Here is a 26,140-nt window from a genome sequence, read left to right as displayed (position 1 = left end):
TCGGCTAAAGCAGCTTCCCCCCAGCCCTCCAGCTGAGCACTGAAACACCATGATGGGTGGCTTACGGTTGACGGTGACCCCGACCTCAGGGTTGTTGTTTTTGCCTGCAATCTGCCAGATATCAAAAGGCTCGGAGCCTGTGTCGGGCAGCAGGCGGAAGAGCAGGATGATGGTGTACGATGGGGGAAGACCCTCCGGATGGATCTCCCTGATAGTGATAGAAAAAACAAACATACATCATGAGGTGTCATGAGACCAAGCTGTGCCCTCATGACACTTGCAGTCGAAACATCACCTGTTAGAAATTAATAGCACAAGTATTAAACCTGGGGCGCAGTGATTCAGCAGCCAGTGTGTCACGTTGGCTGCAGAAGCTGGAACGGATTGCCAGTTTTCCCGTTGGCCTTGCAGAAATTGACCACATATCGAAAGCATTTTCTGTCCCCGCTCCTTTTTTTGCTGCAGTTCCAAGTGTTTCCATTTGTGCACATTAGTCAACAGCTGTGCCCACGCACGCAAAATACGCATCATTATAAACATATTAACCAAGTATGCTGAAGAGCTTTGGATACTCAGCCTAACACCAGTTAAATGGTGGTCTAACAAAGAGACAGAGCTCCTCACCCAGGGATGCTATGTCAGCTCCCACAGGAGGGACGAGCGCCTGGTCCACATGCTGCAACTACAAATAGCTGTCGGCTCAGTGCCAAAGGGGAGAAGGGAAACCCCTCTGCCTACAGAGGCGAATGAACGTGATTGTGAATAATTGCTGTGGGTCAAGCACCATTATTGCGCACAGGAGATGAGGCCAATAGGCTGGGGATATGTGTAGAGTCAGACTCACACTCCCTCTGTTGTACACACACACACACAAACACACCCACACACATATATTATTCAGCCTCAGCTCTTACTTGGTGGGCTGGTTCAAGAAGGAATCCTTGTGCAGCCTGTAGGCGATGTAGCTGTTGAAGGAGCCAGGCTCCATGGACACGCCGTTCATACCGGCGAACGACCGGTCTGTGATGTTGAAAGCCTCCAGCATCCTGAAGCCTGGAGGGGATTGAAATAAAGACACATTAGTCATGTTTAACCTGAATAGAATATTATAATTATAGTTTGGTAATGCCAGCAGACTCTGTCCAGGACAAGTTAATGTGTATGTTTCATGGAGATGTTTTATGCTTACCAGGTGTGGTGAATCCATTGATGTAGATAAGAGGGCAAGCTGAAACAGGAAGATGTAGAGATGTTATTTGGAGTTGGAAGCGATTACGGTTTAGGGAATTTGATTCATTTCACTTTTTGCATTTCCTCTGGCAATAGATATATTATTGAGCTTCTTGTTACTTCTGCAGACGCACTCATGCAGAAATATACGAAAGCCATAGAGCTGTTTTAATGGTAGATGGATCTCTGTCTTACTGGAAGTGGCCGTTTCACAGATGAAGGTGATCAGGTTGTCCTGGATCTTGGCAAAGGCGTCGTAGTCGTCCACCACGAACACATGTCTCTCGCTGGGCTTGCTGCCGATAAGTCTCAACTCTGAGATGTCGACATCGGCGACTCCCACCACAAACACACTGTAGCCTGTGTGGGGGAAACACACACAAACAAAAACATGAATACCATTGTACTACTTCCAATAACTGTTGGCTATTTTTAACAAGAGTTTATTAAATCTGCCATAACGTAAAGGAAATTAAGGTGTGTGAGCAAACAGTTCTACTAAGAAACATGACATGTGTGATATTGTACATATGTAATGTCGAAACTCAAAACAAAACACAAAGATAATAATAAACAACTCCACACAGACCTGAATGCTGCAGTTTCTCAGCGCTCTTCTTGACGTCATCCTGGGAGCGTCCGTCTGTGACCACCACCAGCACCTTGGGGACGTTCCTCCTCATGCCGCTGTCCGAGGTGAACACCTTCTCATAGACATGCTTCATAGCAACGCCTGTGTGAAGAAAAGGGACCGGAGAGAGCGAGATATCAAAGAACAGACCAATCAAGATGAGATTGTGGAGTTAGAGGTGCCAACACTTCAGGGCGTACCTGTCTTGGTGTTTCCTCCTCGGTAACGGACAGACTGCAGGGCTGACAGTGCGACGCCCTTGTCGTGGTAGGTATTCAGTTTGAACTCTGTCTTTGCGTCATCGCTGTACTGCACGAACGAGACCTGTTCAAAAGACAAACAAAAGGTGAATACATTTAATTTTTGTTAACATCTATGGAGAGACATATATCACTGGAAAGAAAAAGACGAGATTCGTGCTGACCTGCATGCCAGTAGAGCTGATGACATCAAACGCTCCGGTCATGCTCATGACAAACTGGATGACCTTGTTGAAGCTCTCGTCTCCAATACTCCAGGAGCCGTCGATGAGGAAGACCAGGTCTGCCTTGGCACCTTTGCACACTGTGGCACAGATACAAGGGTGTTAATATGAAGATTGATTTCAACTTAGAAGTAAGAGTTATTATTTTGTTAGTACGCAGGACGCAAATGTCAAAGTTCTACTAACCGTCGAGCGCAGGGGGGACCGTTACTGGTGCAGGGGGAGTGGGAGGCTCAGTCGGCACCTCTGTGGGTTTGACCACTGAAAAATAAAATACAGACAAATGCACAAGACTGACTAGGATGTACTATACTTTAACAGGTGAGGATATATTAATAAAGTGCCCCATGTGATCTTACATGTCCTCTCCTTGGCGCTAACTCCCGGTCCCTCCAGGTTGGGGGTTTGGGTGTAAACGGTGGCATTGTAGAGGGTGTCTGGGGACAAGTCGTCGAAGCAGTAGCTGTTCTCAGAGCCTCTTACAGTGATTTCTTGAGCTCCTCTCTTGGAGGCTGGGGGAGAGGAAAAAATGCCACGTCAGACAGATCCAGCTTGCAGTAATTCAAAATATTTATTATCCGATTCGACACGGCCTCTTCAAGATGACATTGAGTTCAACGCTTACCGTCGAAAGGATTGACTTTGAGCCTGTAGGAGGTCGCTGCTCTGTGAGGCGCCCAGCGGATGCAGAAGTTGTCGTAGCCAACGTTGTAGGTGGTCAGGTCTGTCACGTTCAGGTACACTGAAGGGAAGCATGCAGGGTGGCCATTAGCACACACATGTATTTCTCCTTTGACCAATTAAAGCACCTTTATGTACATGAGAATAGCTCCTAGCATCATCAACTTACAGGTGGTGCCTTGACCAATCAAAGGTGCACTGAGGCCTGTGCTGTACTCTGCCAGCACCTTCAGGTCGTAGGTGGTTCCAGGTTTCAGGTTGTTCAGTTGATGGGAGGTCACGTCTCCAACAAACGTCTCCATGGACTCATCGGAGCCTGGGAAGAGGCGTAAAATGTCATTATTACATTATTAAACCATTTTATAAGAATGGTAACAAATGATGATTATTTCATCAGCGTAAAACACGGGCGTACCCTCAGGCTGGTAGATCAGCTTGTATCCGGTGACCCTGGATGGGGCGGCGTCCCAGGCCACCCTGAAGCGTGTGTACCACTCATCAGATACGCGGAGGTTCCTGGGACCGAGCATGCCGACTGTGAGAAACAGTTAAAAAAGCTTCAGTTCAGTGGAATGGCTGCAGATCCTTTTGAATTTCACTTTATTAGCTGCTATTGAGCTGTCAGCAGGGTAATTACTGTATCAGAGCTTATTTATGGATTTTGAATTATGGGTACAATATATCAGTGTGTGATCAAGAGGGTAATAACACTTCACACACATCAAAGATATTGTGGTGGGGAAAAAAGAGCTGCCTCAAGGAGGGGAGCAGCATTACGATATTTAATAGGATTTTGTTTGTTCAAAAAAGGCAAAATTTAGTAAGACACTGGCCGGCACTGCAAGTATGAGTTATCCCTGAGTGGAATGCAGCTATTTCATGATTCTCTGGAAAACATCAAGAATTTCACTTATTCAATTTCAGCTGCAATGACTTAAGATCCTAATCAGTGGATCAGTCTATTCAGATTTTTCAGCACTATTGTAAGTCCATGCGTGTGTATGTCTGTGTGTGTGATATCTTTAATAAGCATTAGTCATTTATGCTTGATTTCATGTATTTAAATAGAATCTGCACCAGTTGCACAAAGGCAACACTCTTGTGGTTGTGAGGAGGGAGCAGTTTGTACCTGTGCGTCCATCTCCTTCCAGCTCCCCTCCTGGTCCATCAGAATAGATGGCTGTAACTTTGATGTTGTAGGGCGTGTCTGGGTCCAGGTTCTGCAGGACCACGTTGTTTGTGTTTCCTGTCACCGTGGTCTAAATGAGAAAAGACAGGCCACGTTAAGAATCCAATGCATATCTGGCTTAATGTTAGTCATCACTTCTGACTATGGTCAGAAAACCATTTATTATACATATGCTTACAAATTCCTCGATGGGGTCTCCTGTGGTCTGGGCGTAGGTGATACGGTATTGTGTTACAGGGCCATCGGCATGTTCCCAGCTCACAGAGAGGGTTGTGGTGGTGGGGTCGAACACAAGCATGTTCCTTGGGCCATTGCGGGGCGCTGAGTGTGGGAGCAGGAAAGAAGGTTTGTTGTCGATGAATTCCAAACATTTATTCTGGATTTGTACTCTGTAAGAAGCATGATACACAGGGCATTTAGATGGTCTTATCCCAGGTTCTTACTTGTCTTTCCACTGTCGCTGATGGTGGGTCCTTCGCCATCGCTGTACAGGGCTACCACCCCGACATTGTAGTCTGTGTTTGGGATCAGCTGCTGAAGCAAGGCAGTGGTGGTGGTTCCTGGTACCAAAACCTGCACAGAGGCACCAAACATGTCAGGAACCAACACAGCTGTATGTATATGTAAACCACGTTCAGATCAGTCAAATTAAACAGAGATAATGTGGATAAATCCCCCTTCCCTTTCCTCTGAAAGCTGCTTGTGTTGCACACTCCCTCTAACACCTGCCTGTTTCCCTGCAGCCTCTTGCTGTCAGAAGAAAGTGAAAGGAAGAGCCAGATATTCTTTTGATGTTTGGGTATGTGGTGCTGCTATTGGGACTGGGGGGGGGGGCTGTTTAACACAGTCTGTCGGTGAGGAACACTGGCTACACCTCCTCCTCACTCCTCTGTGTGTGTGTCGGTGTCGGTGTCGGTGTGAGTGAACTGTATGAGTGTGTGTGAGTGTACAGTATGTGTGTGTGTGAGTGTACTGTGTGTGTGGGGGGGGTGCTGGAGGTTTCGACAGAAAGGGAGAACCTGTGCATTGGGGTTGGGTGTGAGGAATAGCGCCATATGTGTGCCAGAACTGCAGACTGATGGATGAATCTGTTCACCATGTTTTCATGTAAATGGATCAATGTCGGACGGTCTATTTCTGTTCTCTTTTGATTGCGTAACTTCAAATCTGCTGCCATCTTTCCTGATTAAAAGCGTACCGATGTGCATGAGAGTCTCAGTATAAAACTAAGTGGGTAATTCATGCTGCTGATCTCCATATGGTGGTACATTTTATGGTGCTGACTAACAAATGCCGCATTGCCATTGATGCATATCGGTGGCTCTTGGCACGGAAAAGGTTTGAGTCTGACATAAATGTGTGAACCAATAGGGATAGAGGCAGAGAACAGGTCTCTATCAATAAACTGGAGTATGCCTCACTCTTCAAAGAACATGTTATAAGGATCCCAATGTAGAAACTGTTCCTAACGGTGCAGTCTCACTGGCAAAACTTCAAAAGTTGTCGAGCGAGAAGTCCTTCACAAGTGAAGATGTGGGCACACTGGTGCCAGATGCCACATACCGTGTCGAGAACAGAAGTAGTAATTAAGGAATCTGCTCTAATTAATGGTTTAATGCTTTCCTTTAGAACTTCATACGTCTGTTAATGAAAAGAATTCAGCTGCACACAAGCACCATTTGGCCAACAGACTGATGATTTGCTTTTAATAGTTCAGGATGAGGCTCTTTAATTCTTAATGACACATGGTGAACTGTAAAAGCTGCCGAAGTGGGTTCCTCTTTGTGCCACATGTGCTCACACCTCCACCCTCTTTCCTCGTGGATCCCTGAGTGTTTGTGTGTGCATATTGTATGCTTTAAATGTATTTTCTTTACAGGCATACAACATATGCTAAACTACACGTCTGCCCACACAGCGATGGAAACTCACCGACTCAGAGGGTTTGGCGCCGGTCAGAGGTGCGTAGACCACCCGGTACTGCTGGACTGGGCCCGTGGCAGCCTCCCAGCGAACGTTCAGAGTGTTGGTGGTGGGGTTGAAGACCTGGATGTTTCTGACGGGGCTTCGCTCCACTGCCGAGCCAGGAATGTCGGATGGTTAGAAGCAGAAGTAATGGTGAGGAAGCGAAAGGTCAGGGTGAGGGTCAAGGTAGGGTAAAAGGTAAAAAAAAAAGGTTCAAAGTGGTGAGAAGTGTGATGACAGGTAGTGTGGACAGAGAGGAAAGGGTGATGACAAGGTGAGGTGAAAGGTCGAGGACATGAGTGGTTTGTGCAGATTGGACGGATAGATGGAGAGGAAGGACGAGATCAGAGCCACGAGACAGAAACAGATAGGGATTTTTCAGTTAGGTTCTCTAAAACATTCATAATACCACTATACAAATACACTTATTCTTAGTTTTGCTCTATTGTGAAGGCTTTTTTATCCTGTGGAGCTTCTCAGCACTTACAAGACTCTGCATGTAACCTTTTTGAATCTCCTGAATAGTAGTGCTGGCGTTCCTTGTCTCAACTGAAAAAACATGGTCTAGTTCTGCAGACAGCCAGCAGCCCAATGAATACATGGGAATGTTTCAATAAAAACACTCGAACAATACTTGCAGCAGTTAAAGGCTTTATTTAACACAACAGCTATTAACGGGAAACTTCCTGTCAACGCCCTAAAGGTTAATGAAACGGATACACAAGGGATCTGTGTGGCCCCGTGTGAAGCTCTCCTTCTAAAAAAGCCAAAGCAGATGTTTAGAGGCTTTGTGCTGCTCCCAATTATAAACCTATAAATGCAAAGTGGGAGAAAACGCAGTGGGCAAAATGCAGTCAGCGAGCATCCGTACTGTTAAAGTTTCACTGTTGCCCAGGGAGCTGCTTTGAACTTGGAGGAATAATTAACCATCAGTGACTTTGCGATGGTAGAGCTCAAGTGGTGGGGGTGTGATCCTTCGTCAAAGAGGGTGAAATGAGGATAAATGTAATTTTCAACAGAGGAAACAAAGCCACAAGGTCAATATGCTCTGATGTACTGTACATACTGTACAAGAGTTGTTGGGTAATGCGTCCAGGAAAAGGCCAATAAACATGAGGCATCATTGCCATGGAAGGGAAAGTCGGGGTAACAGTAGCAGCCATGGAGCATGACCCCAGCCAAGCAAGTTGAGAGCCATAAAGCATATAATGCTCCTCATTCATTGCTAACCCCCTTCCCCACCCCCACCCCTTGTTTATTTTTCCCAAAGGGGAGCCAATTACTCAATGGGTCTCCCTCCCCGATTCCCCCCATTATCTAAACCACGACCCTCCGCTCCAACCTATAAATGGACAACATTACGGTAAAGAGAGAGGATACACCATTATACCAGGCCAACCCGGAGGAATTCCTTCCTACGCAATCAGCCCCGCAAAATGATGAATCATTCCCGGCAGAGGTTGGCGGTTTGAAACGGTGGGAGAAAAAGTGAAAAAAAAATTGCTGCTCTTTAAAGGGGACATATTATGCCCATTTTCCGCAGTTAATATGGTTCCTTGGGGTCTTAATGAAATGTCTGTAACATATTTTGGTCAAAATACCACAAGGATCATTTAAAAGAGCACCTCCTCAGATTGACCTGTTTTGAGTGCCCCACCCCCCCTCATCCCCCCTCCCTCTTTCACGAGATACAAGCACCCAGATTTTTAGCTATCCATTACCTCTGTAGAAATATGGCTTCTGGAGACGAAGATACAATCTTGCAACAATTTCGTTTTGAACCAGAGTCAAGTGGGCCGAAGCCTGGCTGCGAGAGCCCCAGCTGTCCAGTGCAGCCCCATAGTGGGAGCAGTGGGAGCTTGAGCTGGCGCAGCAGCAGCATCCTCCCACACTGTTGAGTCAACGTTTAGAGGTGTCCCGGGGGTCCCTTGTTTATGTGGCCACTTAAATGTCTGACGGGTAGCAGCAGCGAGCTAACGCTAGCCCGAGTTTTGGGGATGGTAGACATGCCAGATACCCAAATTGTCGTGTAGAAGCACTACAAAAGTGGAGTTTTTAAAATATGTCCCATTTAAAATCACTGCAGCTGATGGAGCTGAGCCCTGTCGTTATTACGTCGTAAGTTATGTTTCACATGCAAGGTGTTGATTGAGTGTGCTGGAACGGCGTTTGATCACAGAATCAAAAGCGCCTTAAATTATTTTATTAAATAAATTAGAAACGACCGGCTGCCTATTGTTTTTAGGTGTCTGAGGAATGGCAAAGCCAGCAGCTGAAGCCAGTGAGTTCATTCTGGACAGACATGAATGGATTCCTGACGATTGAAAAAAATCGCTGCTGTCATCTCTTCCAAGTCTGCGTGGGCTCTTCTTAACCCCTCAACTCTGTCTTCTAAGGTCGTCTCCACATCATCTAAACGTCCCAAGATGGATTGCTTGACTAACTTCTCATCTACATCAGTTGACCATATGCATGCAGGGCTTACATGTTTTGCCGTTCTCCGACATGCGTTTTCCCTCGCCAGCGGGGTAGACAGGAACCACAGTTACAGTGTAGACAGTATCAGACTGCAGGTTCTTCAGCACATTGCTGTAAGTGTTGCCTGATACCTGCACCTGGATAGAGTAACAACAAGGAGAGCATCAGTTTGTGTTTGAGCAGAGGGAAAGCTCTATGCATGGTGTAGAGCTCCTATCCGGCTCACCATCTCCTCCTCTCCCCCAGCTGCAGGAATATAGAAGACCCGATACTGCCGAACGTTGCCCTCAGCAGCCTCCCACTTGACATTCAGGGTGCTGGTGGTGGGGTCAGTGACTTGCAGGTTCCGAACGCCACCCAGAGGTTCTTAGGGAAGATAAAGGTATGATACACTTAACATTGAGGACATAAGATACCAAACTTTTTATGACTTGATGATCTTTGGTGAAGAGAACTTACTGGTCTTTCCGACACCATTGAGCCCTTCGCTGACTCCTCCGGCGTAGATAGCTACCACAGTGATGTCGTATTCGGTGTCAGGGGTCAGCTTGGGAAGCAGGAGAGTGGTCTTCTTCCCTCCAACCTGGGTCTAGTTAGTGAAGAGAGCACATGTTAGCCTCTCTGGCTGCATAACTCTACCTGGATAAAGTAACTTTAACCTGGATAAAGGCTAACAAATATTGAACCAAAGTTTCTCGAAACTTTATGGAAGGGTCGGGTAAAAAAACATTACATTTTGGATTGGATCTGGACAAAGGGGCGGAACCAGGAAGACTTGATCATTTTCCTCAACTCAATCTTTTTTTCTTTTTTTTTTTTTACATTTTCACTGATTTCCCACAGAGTAATATGTGGATCAATATGGTCTGACATGTTAAGGGAACTTATATTTATTAATGTGTGCAGGATCCAAATATAAATCTGGATCTATAGAGAATTTAAATGTGGTTTCATAAGGGGACTGTTGAGTTATGTTGAGGTAATGTTTACACTTGGTGGTAATTTGTATACACTATGGATTTAGATACTTAAACAATAGTTTACAATTTTAGCTAGTCAGTTAATTGTTCTTTCTCAAGCTTTTTTACATTTCCAGCATCGACTATACAATATCTCCATCATCTAACCATCTGCTGCTATCAAGGAAAAGATATTTGATTTGTTTTGACCCAGAGAAAAAGTTAAACCACTCTCCATGTGTTCCTTGAATTGATGACACTAACTTTATGGAAAGAATTCTACCGGAAAACTACCGGACTGTCAACATATCAGAGGAGGAATGCTTTGAGTGTTTTTGGACAGGGTGAGTCGCAAGAACACTTGCCAAGGTAAATTTGTACACTGATGGCTAAAACAGCAGGATGTCTTGTCATTAGGAGCCATGACTGGTGATGAATTTACAATATTGCTTTTGGCTTGGGCCATAAAGACTGCAAATATAATTAAAAAAGAGATTTGGGAGTGCGTTTGCAAGATTCAGTTCTCTTAAGCTTCCTCAACCGATTGATTCTTTTTATCAGAAATGAAAAAGAAAAACGCAAAGACAGACGTTTGATCCTTTGGCCTGATAGTGTTATTGTTCAAAACATGTGCAACATGTGCGTCAGAAAATCCCAAATACAGACAAAGAAATGCAAAACAGCCTGGGCTAGCTGCCCTTGTTGGAATACTGACATTGAACCAAGAAGATCTGGCTAATATTAGTTAATTATCCTCCAGTTTTCCATCAACCTTTCACTCTGATATCAACCAAATAATTGACACATTTACATGTCATTAAGATCTGAAGTGGAAAAAAATCAATTTTGTGTTAAAAGGGAAACTAATGGCCAACAAATGAGCCATGTAACACCAGCTGAACTAAAGCTGAATATTGCACAAAACGACTGAGTGAATAAGTACATAAAATTAGCTCCAAGGGCCAGTGTGTACGATTTTCTGGCATAAATCTAGCCAACTGAGTAGCCCTCCCCTAACCTATGGTGAACATCTGGTAATGGCCCTTGCTGGAGCCAGTGTTTGGTTTGTCTGTTCTCAATCTCTGAGCCTATCGGTTAACCTCTGATGACAAATTAGCCTCTGGGGGCAACAGCCGATATTTTGGGGCTTCCTGTGTAGATGGTGGATAACTGGGCCAGCTTCCTCCCTTTACCATACCCAGTCCGTCTAGTTTCTTTATCATAGGAGTCAAAGGTTTAGCCACACAAAATACAATCAGTGTTACATTTTGTAGGTGTTTTAGGTCCAGACAGTCAGTTTGGCTAATCTCTATTACCAGCTATCTGAATATGAATGGAGAGCAGATACACTCTGCACAATGTGTATCACCTCTCTTTCGCTCTACATGCAAGGTTGGTGATTCATTGGTCAAACTAGAATCCATGAATGTTGTTGGTAACTACATGGCTCTGTTCTTTTTTAATAGATCCCTAAGAATCCTACTGTGCTTGATTGTACCTGCCTTCTCCACTATTACATATGTTACCTCACATCTGGGCTTTATTAAAAAAAAAAGAAGCACTGAAGAAAGAGGTTTGTGAACACAGTGGCTTTGTGCAGCACTCTAAACACAATCCTCAATAAAAAACACTGACCTGACTTGGCACACGCACTCCATGTCACAGCTTTCCACAGCTGATCAAATAGCACACGCTGCATGTGGACCATTACAGCCCAGTGCAGAGAAATGTTTGATCTCATGAGTATCTATTCACTGTCTCCCAACAAAGCTGTTAAATTATCTGACAGTAACATTTTTATCCCATTTCCACACATTGAGGGTGAAATATAGCCGCTAAAGTTGGTTGGAACATTCTACATTGATTTAAGGGGTTGTTTCAGATCTTATCAGTGTGACTATCAGGCCGCAACCTTGTTTAAGAGCTTGTGCAAATACGCCTTCCAGCACTCTCTAAAGTCCCGCTTTCAAGTCTTGCGCGTGGAAGCGATCAGAAAATGTCTGACAGCAAATTGAAACCAAACATTCAGCTGTCTTTTCCAAGAAAGACTTTTGCATATTCAGAGAGGCAGCCAAACATGTATGACCAGCAGGAGACTTTCAGCAGCGTCAGGAAATACTGCGAAAAAACTAGGAAGGGGTTTTGTCCATTTTAATGCCCCTATTTCCAAACAACAGATTAAGAGATTTGTCTCAGAATAAACTAAAATAATCCAATACCAGTAGCAGATGTTTAGCTAAGTGTATATTTCTCTGGGGCAAAGCTGCTCTGGAGGAAGAAACAAATCCGCTGACTGAGTAAGCATCCTTTTTCTGGCCAAGTAATGCGAGACTGAAGTCCAGTGAAAAGGACAAGGAGTACAACGGGGGAGTAAGTAGCGTTAAAGCTTACTGGTGCTGCTAATGAAGGAAAGATTTAATTGAGATGTGCAAACGTTTCAGCATTTACCCGATCAGATTTACTGACCTTTTAAATTAAAGTAGGTTTACAATACCATACTCTGACATTTATTGACATTAATCCTCTTCCTTCAGCTGGTATTCTGTATTTCCAACCAACTGGGGTTCTCTTGATAGGTTACATCCATGGCATGAAAATCCATATTTAAACTGCAGTGTACTCATTCATGGTGGCACATTGGAACAGTGGTTAGCCATGTCATCTAATAGCAAGAAGGGTCGTACTGTGTGGAGAGCAGTACTGCTGTCTCTCGGTTAGTCTGTTGTGAGACTTACTGTCTGGGTCCTGCCTCCAGCTGTGGGGACATACGTGATCCTGTAGTTCTGGACGCGACCTGGAACTGGACTCCACCTGGCATTCATACTGGTGGTGGTTTCGTTGAACACAACAAGGTCGGTGGGAGGTGCATTGGGGGCTGGAAAATGCACACACACACACATATCGCAATTACAACCATGTTAATTTGTCATAAGGGCACTCACTCCATGGATTTCCATAAAAAATTCTCTTAAAGACACTGTCCTTGATTTTTTTTTGGTCAGTCTGTGTTCAGCTGTGTATTCTTAGTCTTGAATGATTCACTTCATTGAAATATAAGTTAATTTACTTCTCATCCTACAATACAGCAGGTCTGTCTGATATGTATCAAGGACTGTGGCTTTAAGAGAAGAAAAGACAATCCACCTCTGGGGTTTTGTCTTTTCTGAAGCAGCGATGGAATCTGTTGAACAGCCATGGATTGATGGAAGGATGGATGGACTGATTAATGCATGAATGAAAGCAATGGATGGATTGATGGATGGATGGTGGAACAGATGATGGATGATGGAATGGGCTGCAAAAACAGGGACTCAAATCTCTGTTTTGCAAGGCATGCACAATTGAAATCCAGTGTTCTGAGTAAGAACACAGTCATGAACAGCCATGGGTTGAATGGCGTGGACATTGGGACAAACGGATGAGGACAGACAAACACATGATGAAACAGATGTTTCAGCTGTAGTAGCATCACTGGAGCAGTGGATGGGTTGATGATGAAATGATGCTTGTCCAGTGAACAGCATAGCTTATGACCACATAGATGATACATAACACGATAAAACATGCTTTCTTTGTTTGAAAGGAAAAGCATCCTCTTGCTTTACCACAAACATACTTACTTGGGGGACCAACTCGTCTGCGCACTAAAGAGGCAGAAATAGAAAGGCATAATGGTCGTACCCTTCACTGAACATGTCACTCAGCATTTTTACAGAAGGTAAAATCAAAAGTTAAATCATTTTATATCCTTGGGTCAGGAGTCAACACTGATTCTGTCCAAGAGCTGAGAAAAACCGGTTATTGGTCAACACAGAGCTGCTAGATCTTACATGTTCTCTCACTGCCCATCAGATCCTCGCTCTCTGATTCGTCTGGGTAGATGGCGGTGACCGTCACGTCATAGGGCGTGTCTGGCTCCAGGTTCTCAAGGACGTGGGTCGTCTCGTCGTTGTTGAGAATGGACTGATGAAGAAAACATAGACAGAGTACGTGGGAAGGTGCTTGGCAACACTACAACTTTATCCAAAGCAAACAAAACATAATTCGATGGGTGCAGCAGTCCTGCGGGACTCATGAGGAAACTCTCTGGAAATGTAAACATCTGTGGCACAGCTGCTTTTCTCTTACATATTGGAAGTTGGGGTCTCCCTTCTTCGTCCAGCCGATGCGATACAGAGCGACATCGGGGGCTCCGTGTTCCCAGGTGGCCCTGAAGCTTGTCATGGTAACCTCTGACAATCGTAGGTTCTTCGGGGCAGGAACCACATCTGCAGAGAAGGGGGGGGGGGGGGGTAGTTATGATCATTACGAGTCCACATCCACTATGCCATCATAGTATAACACTAGAAATCTTTGTCTGTCTGTCTGTATGTGGCTAACATATCTCGAGAACTGCAACTAGCATTAACTCAGCCTAAGTAAACAGCCCATTCCAAACAGGCAGGTTCAGAATGGACACTGCAATGGTTGTTATAGTTTTCATTCTTACCTGTGACTGCGTCTCCACGCATTGGCTGTCCAACACCCTCGTCATAGATCGGAGTAACAACCAAACCATACTCGGTCTGTGACATCAGGTTGTCCAGTTGTCTGGTGGTCACATCTCCTCCGACTTCCAACTGTGAACAATTAAACACGTTTGTTATACATTTTTATCAAATCAATATAAACATATACAGGGCTTCTTTATGCTATTTGAAAGTAAAAAAGACTCCATATGTTTTCCTCTTCAGACCGATGTTTGCCAGGTCTTGTGAAACTTTTATTCCTTTCCCAGTGTGCATTTCCAGGAGCTTTGGCGATGGCAGTAATATTCACCAAATAAGACTTGGTTGGAAACTTGACCAGAAGGTATAAAACTGTGCTTGATCCAGAGGAAAGTGGGAAACAAATAAAACACTCAACAAACAATAACAAGCTGCAGTATTTGACTGAACACCATGAATACTTACAGGAAATACCACACTGCTTTTACTGCTCTAGATTCCATTAGGTTTTATTAGCTGAGCCTCGAGAAATAAAACTTGAGGGAATATTTATCGATACCAATACCAGCTGCTGTATGCGTGTGTGATTGTTTGCACTCACATTTTCAGACCCCTAATTTGTCTCTCAGCACCATAAAAGCATGCATAGGGCTTCAGCTGGCATATATATGTCCTGCAGCCTGGGCTGTGGGGGGTATTACTGTCAATTATTGGGCTGTATCACTTAATATAAAGGTCAGACGTGATGTTCTACAACTCTCTGGGCAGCTTCTGACAATCACATCCTCAGCCCATGAGTGACTTTCACATGTGTGTTTCCATCAAAGGAGTTTTGAGGATCGCCTCAATCTGATTTATGGCTAAGGAAATGGCAATGACAGATGTTAAGAGTTTGCTGCCGTAGCCCAGTTCTCAATCTCTACAACCACCAAAACCACTCTTTAATCCCTCACCATGATGGACCAAGCTCTGATAGTTTGATGATCTATTCTGGACTAGAGAATATTCCCTGATTCATTGCTATCAAACCAAATGGCTCAAACACACCAGTGTTAATTTCGTTGATGAAAACTATGACGAAAAATATTCGTTAACAAAGTTTTTTCCATTGCGAAGACGAGACGTAACGAAAACGGATCTTTGAAAAATAAAAACTATGACTAAATCTATTTTAACTTTTGTTGACGAGACGAAAATGTTGGTGGTTGACTAAGTCACAATAATTTTTTTTAAACATCATTGTATCAGCCGTCATGAAGTATCAGGAGCAGGCGAGTGTGTGTGTGTGTGCTCCCAGATAGCACACCAGTCCCGAGGCTCCGCCCCCCGCCCCCGCTCACTCGCTCAGAGACACAGTGAGCTCAGAGCTTGTTCACGTGAAGAAGCTGCTCAGTGACTGACTGCTTCTTAACAGTGGAAACAGTGAAAACACAGAGTTTCTCTGGTCTCAGATGCTCAGAGATCAGCGCAGCAGCTTCTTGATCAGAGCAGAAGCTGCAGTTGGTTTCCACCGAACTTCAGTTTCTGTGGCCGCCTCCAGCCTGACCTGCTCTCACTTTTTGTTTTCACATTTAAAACCAAATATATATTTTAAGCTATTAGTCTGCAGCTATATGTTTTTATTTATTTCAAAATAGGGTACTTCTTATTTCATACATTTCCCACAAATATTGGGCGGACTCAAATAGCCCTACAAAGTTCTGTGTTTAATTTATTTACAAGGAGGCCTAGACTTGCCTGTGTATTTTCTTCTCTTCATAAGTGTTCAGTTTTTCTTTGTTGTTACAGGTACAAATAGCAATAAAATGTCAAGAGTTTTCTTTATTGTCGTTCTATAATTTCGTAAAAGCAACAAACTATAGTTAAGTATAGTATAACTTTATATAAAACTTTATTAGCTTTGTTATCAAACATGTTTTGCGGCTCCAGACAAATTGTATTTGGGGGAAGAGGGGGGAAAATTACTCTTTTGAAAGTAAAGGTTGCCGACCCCTGCTATAGACCTATGCTGGTAGGGATATCTAATGGACAACTTAAGTACTGCAAGCTAGACTATTACCACAACACAGGCTCCCTGGGCCTGAGAAGGGAAGAAAAGGAGTTTAATGTGGCTGCTAAATGTGACTAAAACTAGACTAAAATGTAATTAGTTTTCATCGACTAAAACTAGACTAAAACTAAGAAGGATAAAAACGACTAAATGTGACTAAAACTAATATGCATTTTCGTCAAAAGACTAAGACTAAGACTAAATCAAAAATAGCTGCCAAAATTAACACTGAAACACACATTAGAACAGTCCCATTGTAGTAATTATGTAGGAAATGGATTGGTAAAACGTTGGCTGCTAACAGCCTGTTTATATATGTTTTAATGGGTTTAGGGACTTGAGGAATGGAAAACACCAATAGTGGAACTAAACTAACCTCTTTAGGATCTCCTTCCTCAGGCGTGTAGGTGATGATGTACTTGCGAACAAGACCAGGAGCAGCATCCCAGTTAAGCCACAAGGTGCTGTGGGTGACATCGCGAACCCTGAGTTCGCCTGCAGGTGGTAGGGGCACTGAAGGAGGAGCAGAAAGTCAGTGTGAGTCTCTGGACAGGATGATATTTAAATCAACGAATGAATGAATTAAGACAGTCCCGAGGTCAGAGAGGCCCCAATACATCAGGCATCACCAATAAACATTTAAGCGGCTTTCAGTTACTCAAGAAAATGCAGAGCGCAGCAGGAAATTTCCACCTCAGGCAAGGGGAGGTGTCCGGGTGGAACATACAGGACATGATGTATAAGTTCCGTATCGGAAACAAATGTTTCGGTCTAAAGCATATGAACACAGGCATCAAAAGTTCTAAGTGTATAGCTCCTCTTGTTCATCCTGAGATATTTGTATCTTCCATTGCATGCTAGAAATGTCACAACACTCCCACTCGCTCGTTATGGATTTTCCTTCTGTACCCTCACCTGGACATTTTCTGTACATCTGATCAGACTCACTGGCAGGAGTCAGTAAAAAAGACATTCATATTCTCACGTACAGCCCCTCTGACAAATTTCAGGAAAATGCCCGGACCTCAGAGCATTTTCTGAAAGCAGCTTATGTCAAATCAGCATCATAAAACGTGGCCCTCATCAATGAAATCAACTCGTGATTGAGTGAACACCTACGCGTGACTCCCTGCTTGGTCAGTGGTTCGCTGGCTGATTCTCCGTGCATGGCGAAGAGGGAGAGCGTGTAGGCTGTGTTGGGGAGCAACTTCTCCAGCTGGACGTCAGTTGTATCTCCTCCCACTCGGATCTGCAAGGGGGAAGCAGACCAAACAGACAACATGAGGTCAGAGGGGAGGTGGACAACAGGGACCGCTCACTGTCATCGAGAGAAACATTTGGACAAGTAAATTGAGACAAACGATCTGTTGCTGAATCCGGTCGGGACCCACTGGGTTTGACACCTCATGAACAAATGATGATGTTCCCTTTGCAGAGTGAGCTCATGGCTCACCCACCCCTTTGTGACTAACAGTGTTCCTCTGTGTTGTCCCTTCTGCCTTGTCTGCTGAATGGTGAGGCATACACTGGCGGCTTTGTAATGTGGTATTTCAGTGTGTGAAATCTGCAATTTGTCAAAAAAATTCTGACAGCAAGTTGCGTTTGGTCCCATGTAGCGTTTAGCAGCGTGTTTACGAATGTGTGAGCTTTTTTCTCCACGTCTAAACACATCATATTCAAAGCTGATTGGCTGCATGCCGCTCTCTTACCTCCTGCTCGAGGGTCGGCTCTGTGGCGTTGATGGCGCTGTAGAGCAGCATGTAGCCCGTGGCGCCAGCTGCCCGCTCCCACCTCACCTGCATGGTGGTGACCTGTTCATTGTAAATGTCCATCCTCCTCACGGCACTCAGGGGCACTGGAGAACCAAGCAATTATGTTAAACATACAAAAATGTGCTCACAGGAATACAAACGTAGATGTTCGCGTTTCTTTTTCCTTGTTTTCTTGTACTTCACACTTGTTTTTGTCATATCCACTCTAAAATCAATGCTGTTTTATTGGTGCTTTTATAGCTGTTATGTAACACTATTATATCTCTGCTATTTTAGAGAGCAAAGGTGAAACAGCTCTTGTTCTTTGGTGGGTTGGTTTGTTAGCTTGTTTGCTTCAGAAGCATTACGCAAAACCATTGAACACATTCAATGAAACTTGATGTGTGGATGTGACATGGGCCCAGAAAGAACCCATGATATTTCGGTAAAGATTGGAATAGACGGGCGGATACAGGAGTTTTAACCACTTTTTTCTTAACATTGTTTGAACAGGGGGTTTTTTGTGTTGGTTTTTTATTATTTTGTTTCGATTTTCACCGAAACCCCTGGTAAAAGTCAGGGATGTTGAAAAAAATCTTGTTTGATTGAATTCAAGGCGATTGTTTGGGATTGGCAGATGAATGCAATCATGTGAAATTGTAATAGTTAGAGACATTCTCTTTGGTGGGTTATATTCAATAAATGATACAGGCTGAGAAGTCAGTCAAAAAGAGAAGACTTACGTGTGGTCTCAGTTCCTTTAAGAGGCTCGCTGCTATACTCTCCGAAAAGGGCGTAGACATTGACCAGGTACTGGGTCAGAGGGTTGAGTTGTCGGAGGACCACTGTGGTCTCAGTGCCGTCCACTACCACCTATTGACAAAGGGAAGAGTTAGATGAATGTAGCTGCAGTAGCGAGCTGTAGTTTTCCTCTGCGATGGGTTTTGAACAGAAGTTTAAAGAGTCAAAATCTTTTTGATGAAGTTAACATGTCTGCAGATACTGTCTCAAAATAAAAGACTGTGTTTTTGGTGGGGGAGCGATAATTCATTTAGGAGCAAAATAATCATAAGCTCTATCTGTTTACTGGATTTACTACAAGCGTTCCGATTAAAACCAGAAAGCCCTTTGACCAATTTCTACTGAGCTAAATCTCAACATGTGCTTCAATCCCAGATAGATAAACAATAATAAAACCTTATCAACTGTGCTCACTATTAAAACCATGGGAGCTGGACAAAAACAATCAACTGTAGTGAAAATCAGACACCAAAAACATATCTCGCCACACTTTGTGGAGCCAACACCATGCTGGCCATCAACGCTATCACTCATGAAGTCATTATTTGCGTTCTAATCTTCTAAACTGACAGCTGTGTGTGTTTTTGTTTCCTTGGCCCAAGTCAGATCGTAATGTAATTAGACACCCACGCAGAAAGACGCCAACACAAACAGGAGGCTGGATAGACGTCCGAATGGAGATTCCCATTAATACCCACACAGGAAGATGAGCTACGCATACTGCTCATCTTTCTGTGATTGGAATGGAAGACGTTGTTTGGGAGTTGTGCCACGTTATGGAATAAGATTTACCTGCAGTGGCTGTCCTGACACAGTCATGTACTCCACTCGGTAACTCTCTACTGGGCCATCAGGAGCGGTCCATGAGGCTCTGAAGGACTGGTGTGTCACCTCAGACGTCACAAGATCAGTAGGAGAACCCGGTGCTCCTCCTATTCAGGAGTTGGTACAGAAAGATACAGAAGTATGGGCGATCACAGTGATCATTATACATTTGTTATATTTGATCTTTCTTCCCTTTAATGCAAAGGTCATTAAGGTGCACTCCCATAAACTACAGTTTCATAGCTTTTATACAAATGTTAAAGGACAGGAGCCTTCACCCCACAGAAAACATTGCCCTGAAGCACCAGAAACATCTCTTCAATAGTCCAGCCAATAGTAACACATCATTGTGATATCATGTGACATCACAGAGGTTGACGGGACGAACTGCAGCAATGGACAGTCTGAGGAAAGTGATTTGTTTTCTGAACATTAAAGCATGTAAACCATTTCAACTATTAACCCAAATTAAAAAAAATGATAGAGCAAAAACAAATAAAATGTGGCAACAGATACAACTTTGATTCAGAAAAAAGTTCTAAAGGAACCATGTCCAGACCACTTAATGGAATGAGACTAAAGCCGCATCCTGCAAGAGGTTCCCCAATAGCAGCTATTTGATTTGATTAAGGAGCAGACAAATTCCTATCCCACAGAGGCAGGAATATCAGTGGAAGAAGAAAATAACAGATCTGCAATCATTTTTTCAAGAGCTTAGCTGGCTCTGAGCTTTTAGAGGTGCCTTCCATGGTGGGCCAGACATTAAATTGTCTGTGGGTTTGGGATGATCTACTCTACGTTTACACTGCATCTCAAACTGTCTGGGAGCAGAGCAGTTGGCGTTGACGATTCCAGTGTGAAATGATTGATATTATTCACTATTTAAATTCATCCATACCTGGTCCCTTGACACTGTTACAGAGGTTGTCTGTAAGATTGTCCACGATGTCCAACAGGAAGGAGAAGTCAGCCACGTTGTACATGTGAATTTCATCCGGATCAGTGGCAATTGACCTCAGCTCATTCTCATCAGCATTCTTCACACCTAAACCGCAATGATAAGGTCGATAGCCATTAGTATCTTGACACAGTTGGAAATCTTAGATCATATAATGAATCTGCAAATAAAGAGGTCTGAATTTTCATTACCGACTGCATACAGCTCAATGGATTCGTCACGCAGGTTCTGAGAGTTGACGATGACGTCGTCCTGGGATTTGCCATCAGTGATCAACACGCCGATCTTTCGAGCGTTGGGTCGCATCCCGACGTTCTCTTTAAAATTGTTCTGGAGGATGTAGTTCAAAGCCATACCTGCAATGGAGACAACATGCTCTCATCACGCTAATTTCAAAGTGAGACAGAGAAGCTGTGGTGCTGCCTAATTTAGAACTTAATAGATTGAAGTACCAGTCAAGGTGTTTCCGCCTTTGTAGGGCAGGTTAGCCACAGCTTCCAGGAGGGAGTCCCGAGTTCTGTGAGCATCCAAGTGCCATTCAGTCTTGGGGTCTCCACTGTACTGAGCGAGACCTGTAGACACAACACCTGTTACACCAACTCAAAAAGATAATTTTCATATTATTGGTGGTAAGCGGTTGACAGATACACCCACCAATTTGGACCCTCTCTGGGCTGATGTCAAAGACTCCCACCATACGGGCAATGAAGGCCCGAATGGTCTTGAAGTTGAGACGTCCAATGCTCCATGAACCATCCACCAGCAGCACAATGTCGGCCTGTGCATTGGTCTTACACCTCACATCTGAACGGGCAGAAGGGAATGTGTCATCATGTGACGGAGGGGAAAGATGTACAGCAGTTCAACTATCATGTGTAGTCTGAATAACAGTGGTGTGGAAGGTGTTCAAAGAAATGTGAGAGTAAAAGGAAAGAGTAAAAGAAAAGTTCATAACATCAAAAAGTTCAAGGACATCAGAAATATTTCTACAATCCTAAACACACATCTCCAGAAATGAGCACTAAATCATTATGAACTAATATTCTCCTTCACAGAGGAATTCATATCAGATAACTTTTTTCCAGGTGTCTTGATTATTATCTTCTTGTCTTGTGGCGTGTGGAGACGGAATTTCTTTCTCTTGGATCCATGAGTTCATCCCTTAGGGCAGATTAGGAATAATACGCCCATGACTTATCAAAGGGGCCTCCACTGGAGAGTGAATGAGTGTGTTCTCCAGAGCTGCAGGGAAATATTCCAACGCACAGCTGGGTGGCGACATGGAAGTCATCTGATCCTCGGCACCTAAAAGACAGCTGCAGATGTGCAACAGGGATAGGCAGATGTTGCACTAACTGCCACTGTCTGCAACTGAAAACAGGTTGTTTATATGATTTACACATTGGTTTGCTCACACAGAAAATCCCCAAAACATTCTCTGTGTAAGAGAGCGAGCTGTCAAGTTTGCAGAGACAGAGAGAGCATGCACAGGTACATTGGTTTAGATTACAATTTAAAAAAAACACAAAAGTTACAATGTCTGGAAAAAAGGACTTTCTGATCAATCTATTAATTCCAGACTGACTCTGTCAGTCTGAATGTGGCTCTCATATCCCTAGAAGTTTTCATCTTATCAGCTTCACACTTTATACGTGTAGTGTTAAGGACCCAAGGAAGAGCAATGTCAAATATTATGCGATTTGGCCATGTGACGTGTTCAATATTAATTTACTTTGAATAAAAACGCCACCAGCACTCTGTAGCAACCTAAGAGACTTTGTCAATCATGACAACAGCTCGTTCTCGACAACACCAGCACCAACTGATTCTCGAGTTACGTGATCTGTACTGAGTCGAGCTTCACCGACCTCTGAACAAAGAGGTGAACAGCTATTTGTCCAGCTGCAGTGAAGTAGCTTCGGGGTCAGTAGACTGAGTCCTTACTTGCCGCGGCTCAATTGCTGAACGTCACTTTTACACTTTAAGAAAGAGAGCTGCAACCAGCGTAACAACAGGTCAAGCAGCCTAATCCAAACAGAAGGTTTAGAACGGAAACTGGACTAGTGAAATTTGGAATGTATAAATTAGGACAAAGAACTTATCTTAACTAAACCGTCAGACAACTGACCTGTAGCCAATAGAGAGTACAGGAAGAAGACTGGGATTTTCTCACCCTTTTTATTTTTTGCACGTTATTGAATATGCATCTGCCTCCCTATTAAGACCAGGCCTGCAGCTGCAGCGGTCGAGCTGACCTTTTCCAGATCCTCCCATGCAATCACAACCATTTTACTCCTCTTGTACTGACTGCACAGACTCACTAAGTAGGAAAACCTTTTATTACTGCAAACAGATTATACGCGTATGGCTTGATTCTACACTGGCTGCTGTTGGACTGGAAATAAAAAGCGGAAGCCCAAATTGACACAGCGCGGACGGACCAGAGGGGCAGACACGTGGAATTGCCATTACATCTGTTATTTCGTGAGACAAAAAGCTTGGAGGAAAAGTATTCAGAGAAACTCCTCAGCTTTTATGGGGCATGTCTATAGAGAGCATTTTTCCAAAGCAATCATTTACAACGTGATTCAGACGGGGGGAACACTACCTTAATGGTAACGACAGGCATGGCAGTTGAATAACTAACAGCAGAACAAAGACTGAAGAAATTGCAGCTGTTCATGTTCTTGTTGGTTTGAGGATAAAACATTGTTTTCTGTTTATCATGTGAATGTAGGTATTGATGAACATTGGATAACTTCACCTGTTGCCACATAAGGTGGAGGGTCGGGTGCGTCACTGAGAGTGGTTTTTTCCTCCCCAGCCAACGGCATGCTCTCTCCTCCATCAAACATACCAAACACATTCACTGTGTATTTGGTACCAGCTCTGCAGACCCCAAAAAAACAATACGTTTTACTTGATATACCAGAAAACATTCTTTGAAGCTTAAAATACGAAGAGAATGAAAATGAGGACCAACCTGAGCTCTTCCAGAACCACAGTATTGTCATAGGGGCCGACCTGGAGTTCTCCCAGGTCAATGTCCTCCCCGGCAGGGTGGAAAATGACCTTGTAGCCCTTAACGTCGCCGGGAGCGTGATCCCAGGTGACACGGAAGCTGGTCTTGGAAGGCTCAGACGTTTGGAGGTTCCTAGGACCTTTGTATGGTGACACTAGAGAGAAGAGGATGGCTTAGTTGAATGACTTAATGAGCACAAAGAATATTCGAAAATAAAGTAAATACTAATATGTACTTTAATATTGTCTTTAAGTATGAGACGGTTATGATTGGGATGACAACAGTATTGAGACAATAGACAGAGAAACATTGTGTTGATGATTGACAGACGTACGTGTTGTTCCCTCTCCTTGCCTCGCTCGGCCCTCTCCGAAACGGTAGACGGGCTGAACAGTGATGTCGTATGTGGTTAGGGGAGTAAGGCGTCGCAGCACGGTGGTGGTTGTGCCACCTTGCACCTTAGCTGCAAGCTGGCGCCCTCCAACCTGGGGCTTGTAGGTAACACGGTAGTTGAGCACATTTCCAGGTGCCGCCTGCCACGTCACTTTCATGCTCTTCTCGGTCTCCTCTGAGACTACAATCACTCTGCCGGCAGCGGAGACTGCATAGAAGAGGGGATGGGGGGAATGAAGGTTAAAGCGGAAAGGGAAAATGTGGACTTTGGGCCTCTTTCAGATGGGAATATGTGCTGAATGTATTTCCAATATACCTTTGGAAATATAAGCAGCATGGCTTTCCGGCTGGTAATTAAACTAAACAGTAACACGCTTGGCTACAACACAGTCTTTCATCTGGATATCTGCTCAGTTTCCACATGCGTGTGAACACAAATATTTCAGATTTTCAGAGGGATACATTAAACAGGCCAAAATTGACGTGATTGATTGTGTTTAGTTGGTGGCTTTTGGGAGCCAGACGTAGATGCCCTGTGAATTTAAGCAAACTCCATAGTTTCCTTTTTTCCATTGTGTGTCTACAGTGTTTTCACAATTTTATTTTTGGAGCAGGGAGGGCAAGTGGGAATCGTCAAAGGATTCAAAACGAGTAAAGGAAAATATTCTGAGCATTCATTTTTATTAACGGAAAAAAGCAGCGCATCAAAGTTTGCCGTGTGTGGCTGGGTCCCCAGAGACCTGTGATCTGTGAAGAGCACATGAAAAGAGAGAGCCACAGATAGTGGGCTCAGAGTGACGGAAGGAATGAACAGAGTGAACATTTAAGCCTAAGCCGCCTAGGGGTTGTGTGCGGTGTGTTTGCCACCTTTCTCGTTTGCCAGAGTCAATAAACACTAACGATGGTTGGAAATCATTTTTTTTTTTCCTTGACCACATTCCATCTCACTAAGTGGTGGACAATATCGCTGCCCAAATGTGGAGAGTTTCCGCTAAATGTGCTTTTCTCATCCAAGCACAAGTTCAGTCTAACAAGGGGGAGAGGCTGACGTCTATCTGTGCTGCATATCCCAGGAAAACAGGGTGCAGGTGTGCTGGCCATTACATCACCTCTGGACATACACATGCACAATTTTAAAGATGTCCACGCAAAGTCTCTAACGACTTGATGACTCAGCCAAGGTATGTGTCTCTGACGGATGTACATAAAAGCCAGAAATGTCTCCTCCAGCTAAATAGAATTTCATGAAGAACTCTTTAATCTGCGTCATTCCCCCAGATTCTTCGCTGATGACCTTCTAAAGTCCATTTGTGAGTGGAACAGACAAATAAAACCTTAAGGTACAAGAAGTGTTAATGACAAGAATGTCTAGACCTGGACTCTTGGCTTGAAAAAAGATTACTGCGACAGTTACACATGAAAATCTGTTTAGCTGTCCCTTTGTGGATATTGAGGTCTTTATTGGCTTTTAGGGTCACAGACTTCACATTTTCATAATGAGACTTTCAGAAAATGAGAGGTGAAACAAGGAAGGCGGCGCTTCAGAAAGAGACTGCTAAAAAAGACACGAGGCAGATGTGGGCTGTGGGAAAAGATGAAAATGGGACGATTAAGTGAAAGAGTCAGTTTATGGTGCAGGAGCTCCAGCAGCTTAAGTGACTTACCATCAGTGGTTTCCTCTCCGGCCAGGGGCTGGCCCTCTCCGTGGCCATATCCAGCAAACACGGACACCTGATAGCGTGTCTCCGGGGTGAGGCTGTCCAGAACTGTGGCGGTGGTGTCTCCTGCTATTGTCTTCTCCCCGGCCTCCTCGGTGAACAGAGACTTCCACCTGATCCGGTAATGACGAACGTTGCCGGGAGCCGCCACCCAAGATGTGGCAAAACTGGTGTCTGTGACGTCTTTGGTCACCAAGTCTCTGGGTGAACCGAGCTCTGTTGATGAATGGAACGGAAAAACATTAGCAGAGGTACGGGTATTAAATACACCTTTGCCAACTGGATAAGGAAAGTTGGTAGTGCTGCAGGTTTTATCTAGTAGCCCTTAACAAATTTCTCAGGATTTGCGATGAATAATAATTGAACTAAGATGGTGGTGTTAGCGCCGAACTACCAAAAAATACCCCAACCCTTCTTCAGCTCAGTGAGGGCTTTATCCAGGTGGGGTTGATTTATAATGATAGATAATGCAGATATAGAAATGTAGATTGGAGGAAGGGTGTGTGACATAAAGGAGG

General features: G+C 44.1%; 1 protein-coding gene across 4 annotated transcripts in view; it reads right to left on the bottom strand.

Annotated features, from left to right (window-relative positions):
- col12a1a (collagen, type XII, alpha 1a) overlaps positions 1-26,140 on the bottom strand; it is a 57,171-nt gene that overhangs the window by 14,786 nt on the left and 16,245 nt on the right. For 2 of the 4 annotated variants that reach the window (XM_062397692.1, XM_062397694.1), the window contains exons 14-50: positions 25,569-25,838; positions 23,846-24,112; positions 23,473-23,665; positions 23,254-23,378; positions 21,144-21,293; positions 20,942-21,061; positions 20,681-20,845; positions 20,430-20,576; positions 19,499-19,638; positions 18,649-18,778; positions 17,864-18,009; positions 17,274-17,403; positions 16,531-16,667; positions 14,107-14,236; positions 13,746-13,885; positions 13,448-13,580; positions 13,238-13,261; positions 12,353-12,492; positions 9,118-9,247; positions 8,885-9,024; positions 8,666-8,795; positions 6,148-6,290; positions 4,659-4,788; positions 4,394-4,536; positions 4,156-4,285; positions 3,442-3,561; positions 3,196-3,342; positions 2,971-3,087; positions 2,705-2,857; positions 2,532-2,606; positions 2,286-2,425; positions 2,062-2,185; positions 1,820-1,963; positions 1,426-1,590; positions 1,190-1,228; positions 915-1,053; positions 66-208 (exon numbers count right to left, since the gene is read on the bottom strand). In XM_062397692.1, coding sequence (XP_062253676.1) covers positions 66-208; positions 915-1,053; positions 1,190-1,228; positions 1,426-1,590; positions 1,820-1,963; positions 2,062-2,185; positions 2,286-2,425; positions 2,532-2,606; positions 2,705-2,857; positions 2,971-3,087; positions 3,196-3,342; positions 3,442-3,561; positions 4,156-4,285; positions 4,394-4,536; positions 4,659-4,788; positions 6,148-6,290; positions 8,666-8,795; positions 8,885-9,024; positions 9,118-9,247; positions 12,353-12,492; positions 13,238-13,261; positions 13,448-13,580; positions 13,746-13,885; positions 14,107-14,236; positions 16,531-16,667; positions 17,274-17,403; positions 17,864-18,009; positions 18,649-18,778; positions 19,499-19,638; positions 20,430-20,576; positions 20,681-20,845; positions 20,942-21,061; positions 21,144-21,293; positions 23,254-23,378; positions 23,473-23,665; positions 23,846-24,112; positions 25,569-25,838 — 5,139 coding nt within the window. The remainder of the gene's footprint in view (positions 1-65; positions 209-914; positions 1,054-1,189; positions 1,229-1,425; positions 1,591-1,819; positions 1,964-2,061; positions 2,186-2,285; positions 2,426-2,531; positions 2,607-2,704; positions 2,858-2,970; positions 3,088-3,195; positions 3,343-3,441; positions 3,562-4,155; positions 4,286-4,393; positions 4,537-4,658; positions 4,789-6,147; positions 6,291-8,665; positions 8,796-8,884; positions 9,025-9,117; positions 9,248-12,352; positions 12,493-13,237; positions 13,262-13,447; positions 13,581-13,745; positions 13,886-14,106; positions 14,237-16,530; positions 16,668-17,273; positions 17,404-17,863; positions 18,010-18,648; positions 18,779-19,498; positions 19,639-20,429; positions 20,577-20,680; positions 20,846-20,941; positions 21,062-21,143; positions 21,294-23,253; positions 23,379-23,472; positions 23,666-23,845; positions 24,113-25,568; positions 25,839-26,140) is intronic. The other 2 variants (XM_062397693.1, XM_062397695.1) reach the window with 2 other exon arrangements.

This window comes from Platichthys flesus, chromosome 10, assembly GCF_949316205.1.
Source record: "Platichthys flesus chromosome 10, fPlaFle2.1, whole genome shotgun sequence".
In the NCBI taxonomy this organism is placed as follows: Eukaryota; Metazoa; Chordata; class Actinopteri; order Pleuronectiformes; family Pleuronectidae; genus Platichthys; species Platichthys flesus.
The sequence above is the reverse complement of the archived record's forward strand: the minus strand, read 5'-3'. Positions and strand labels throughout refer to the sequence as shown.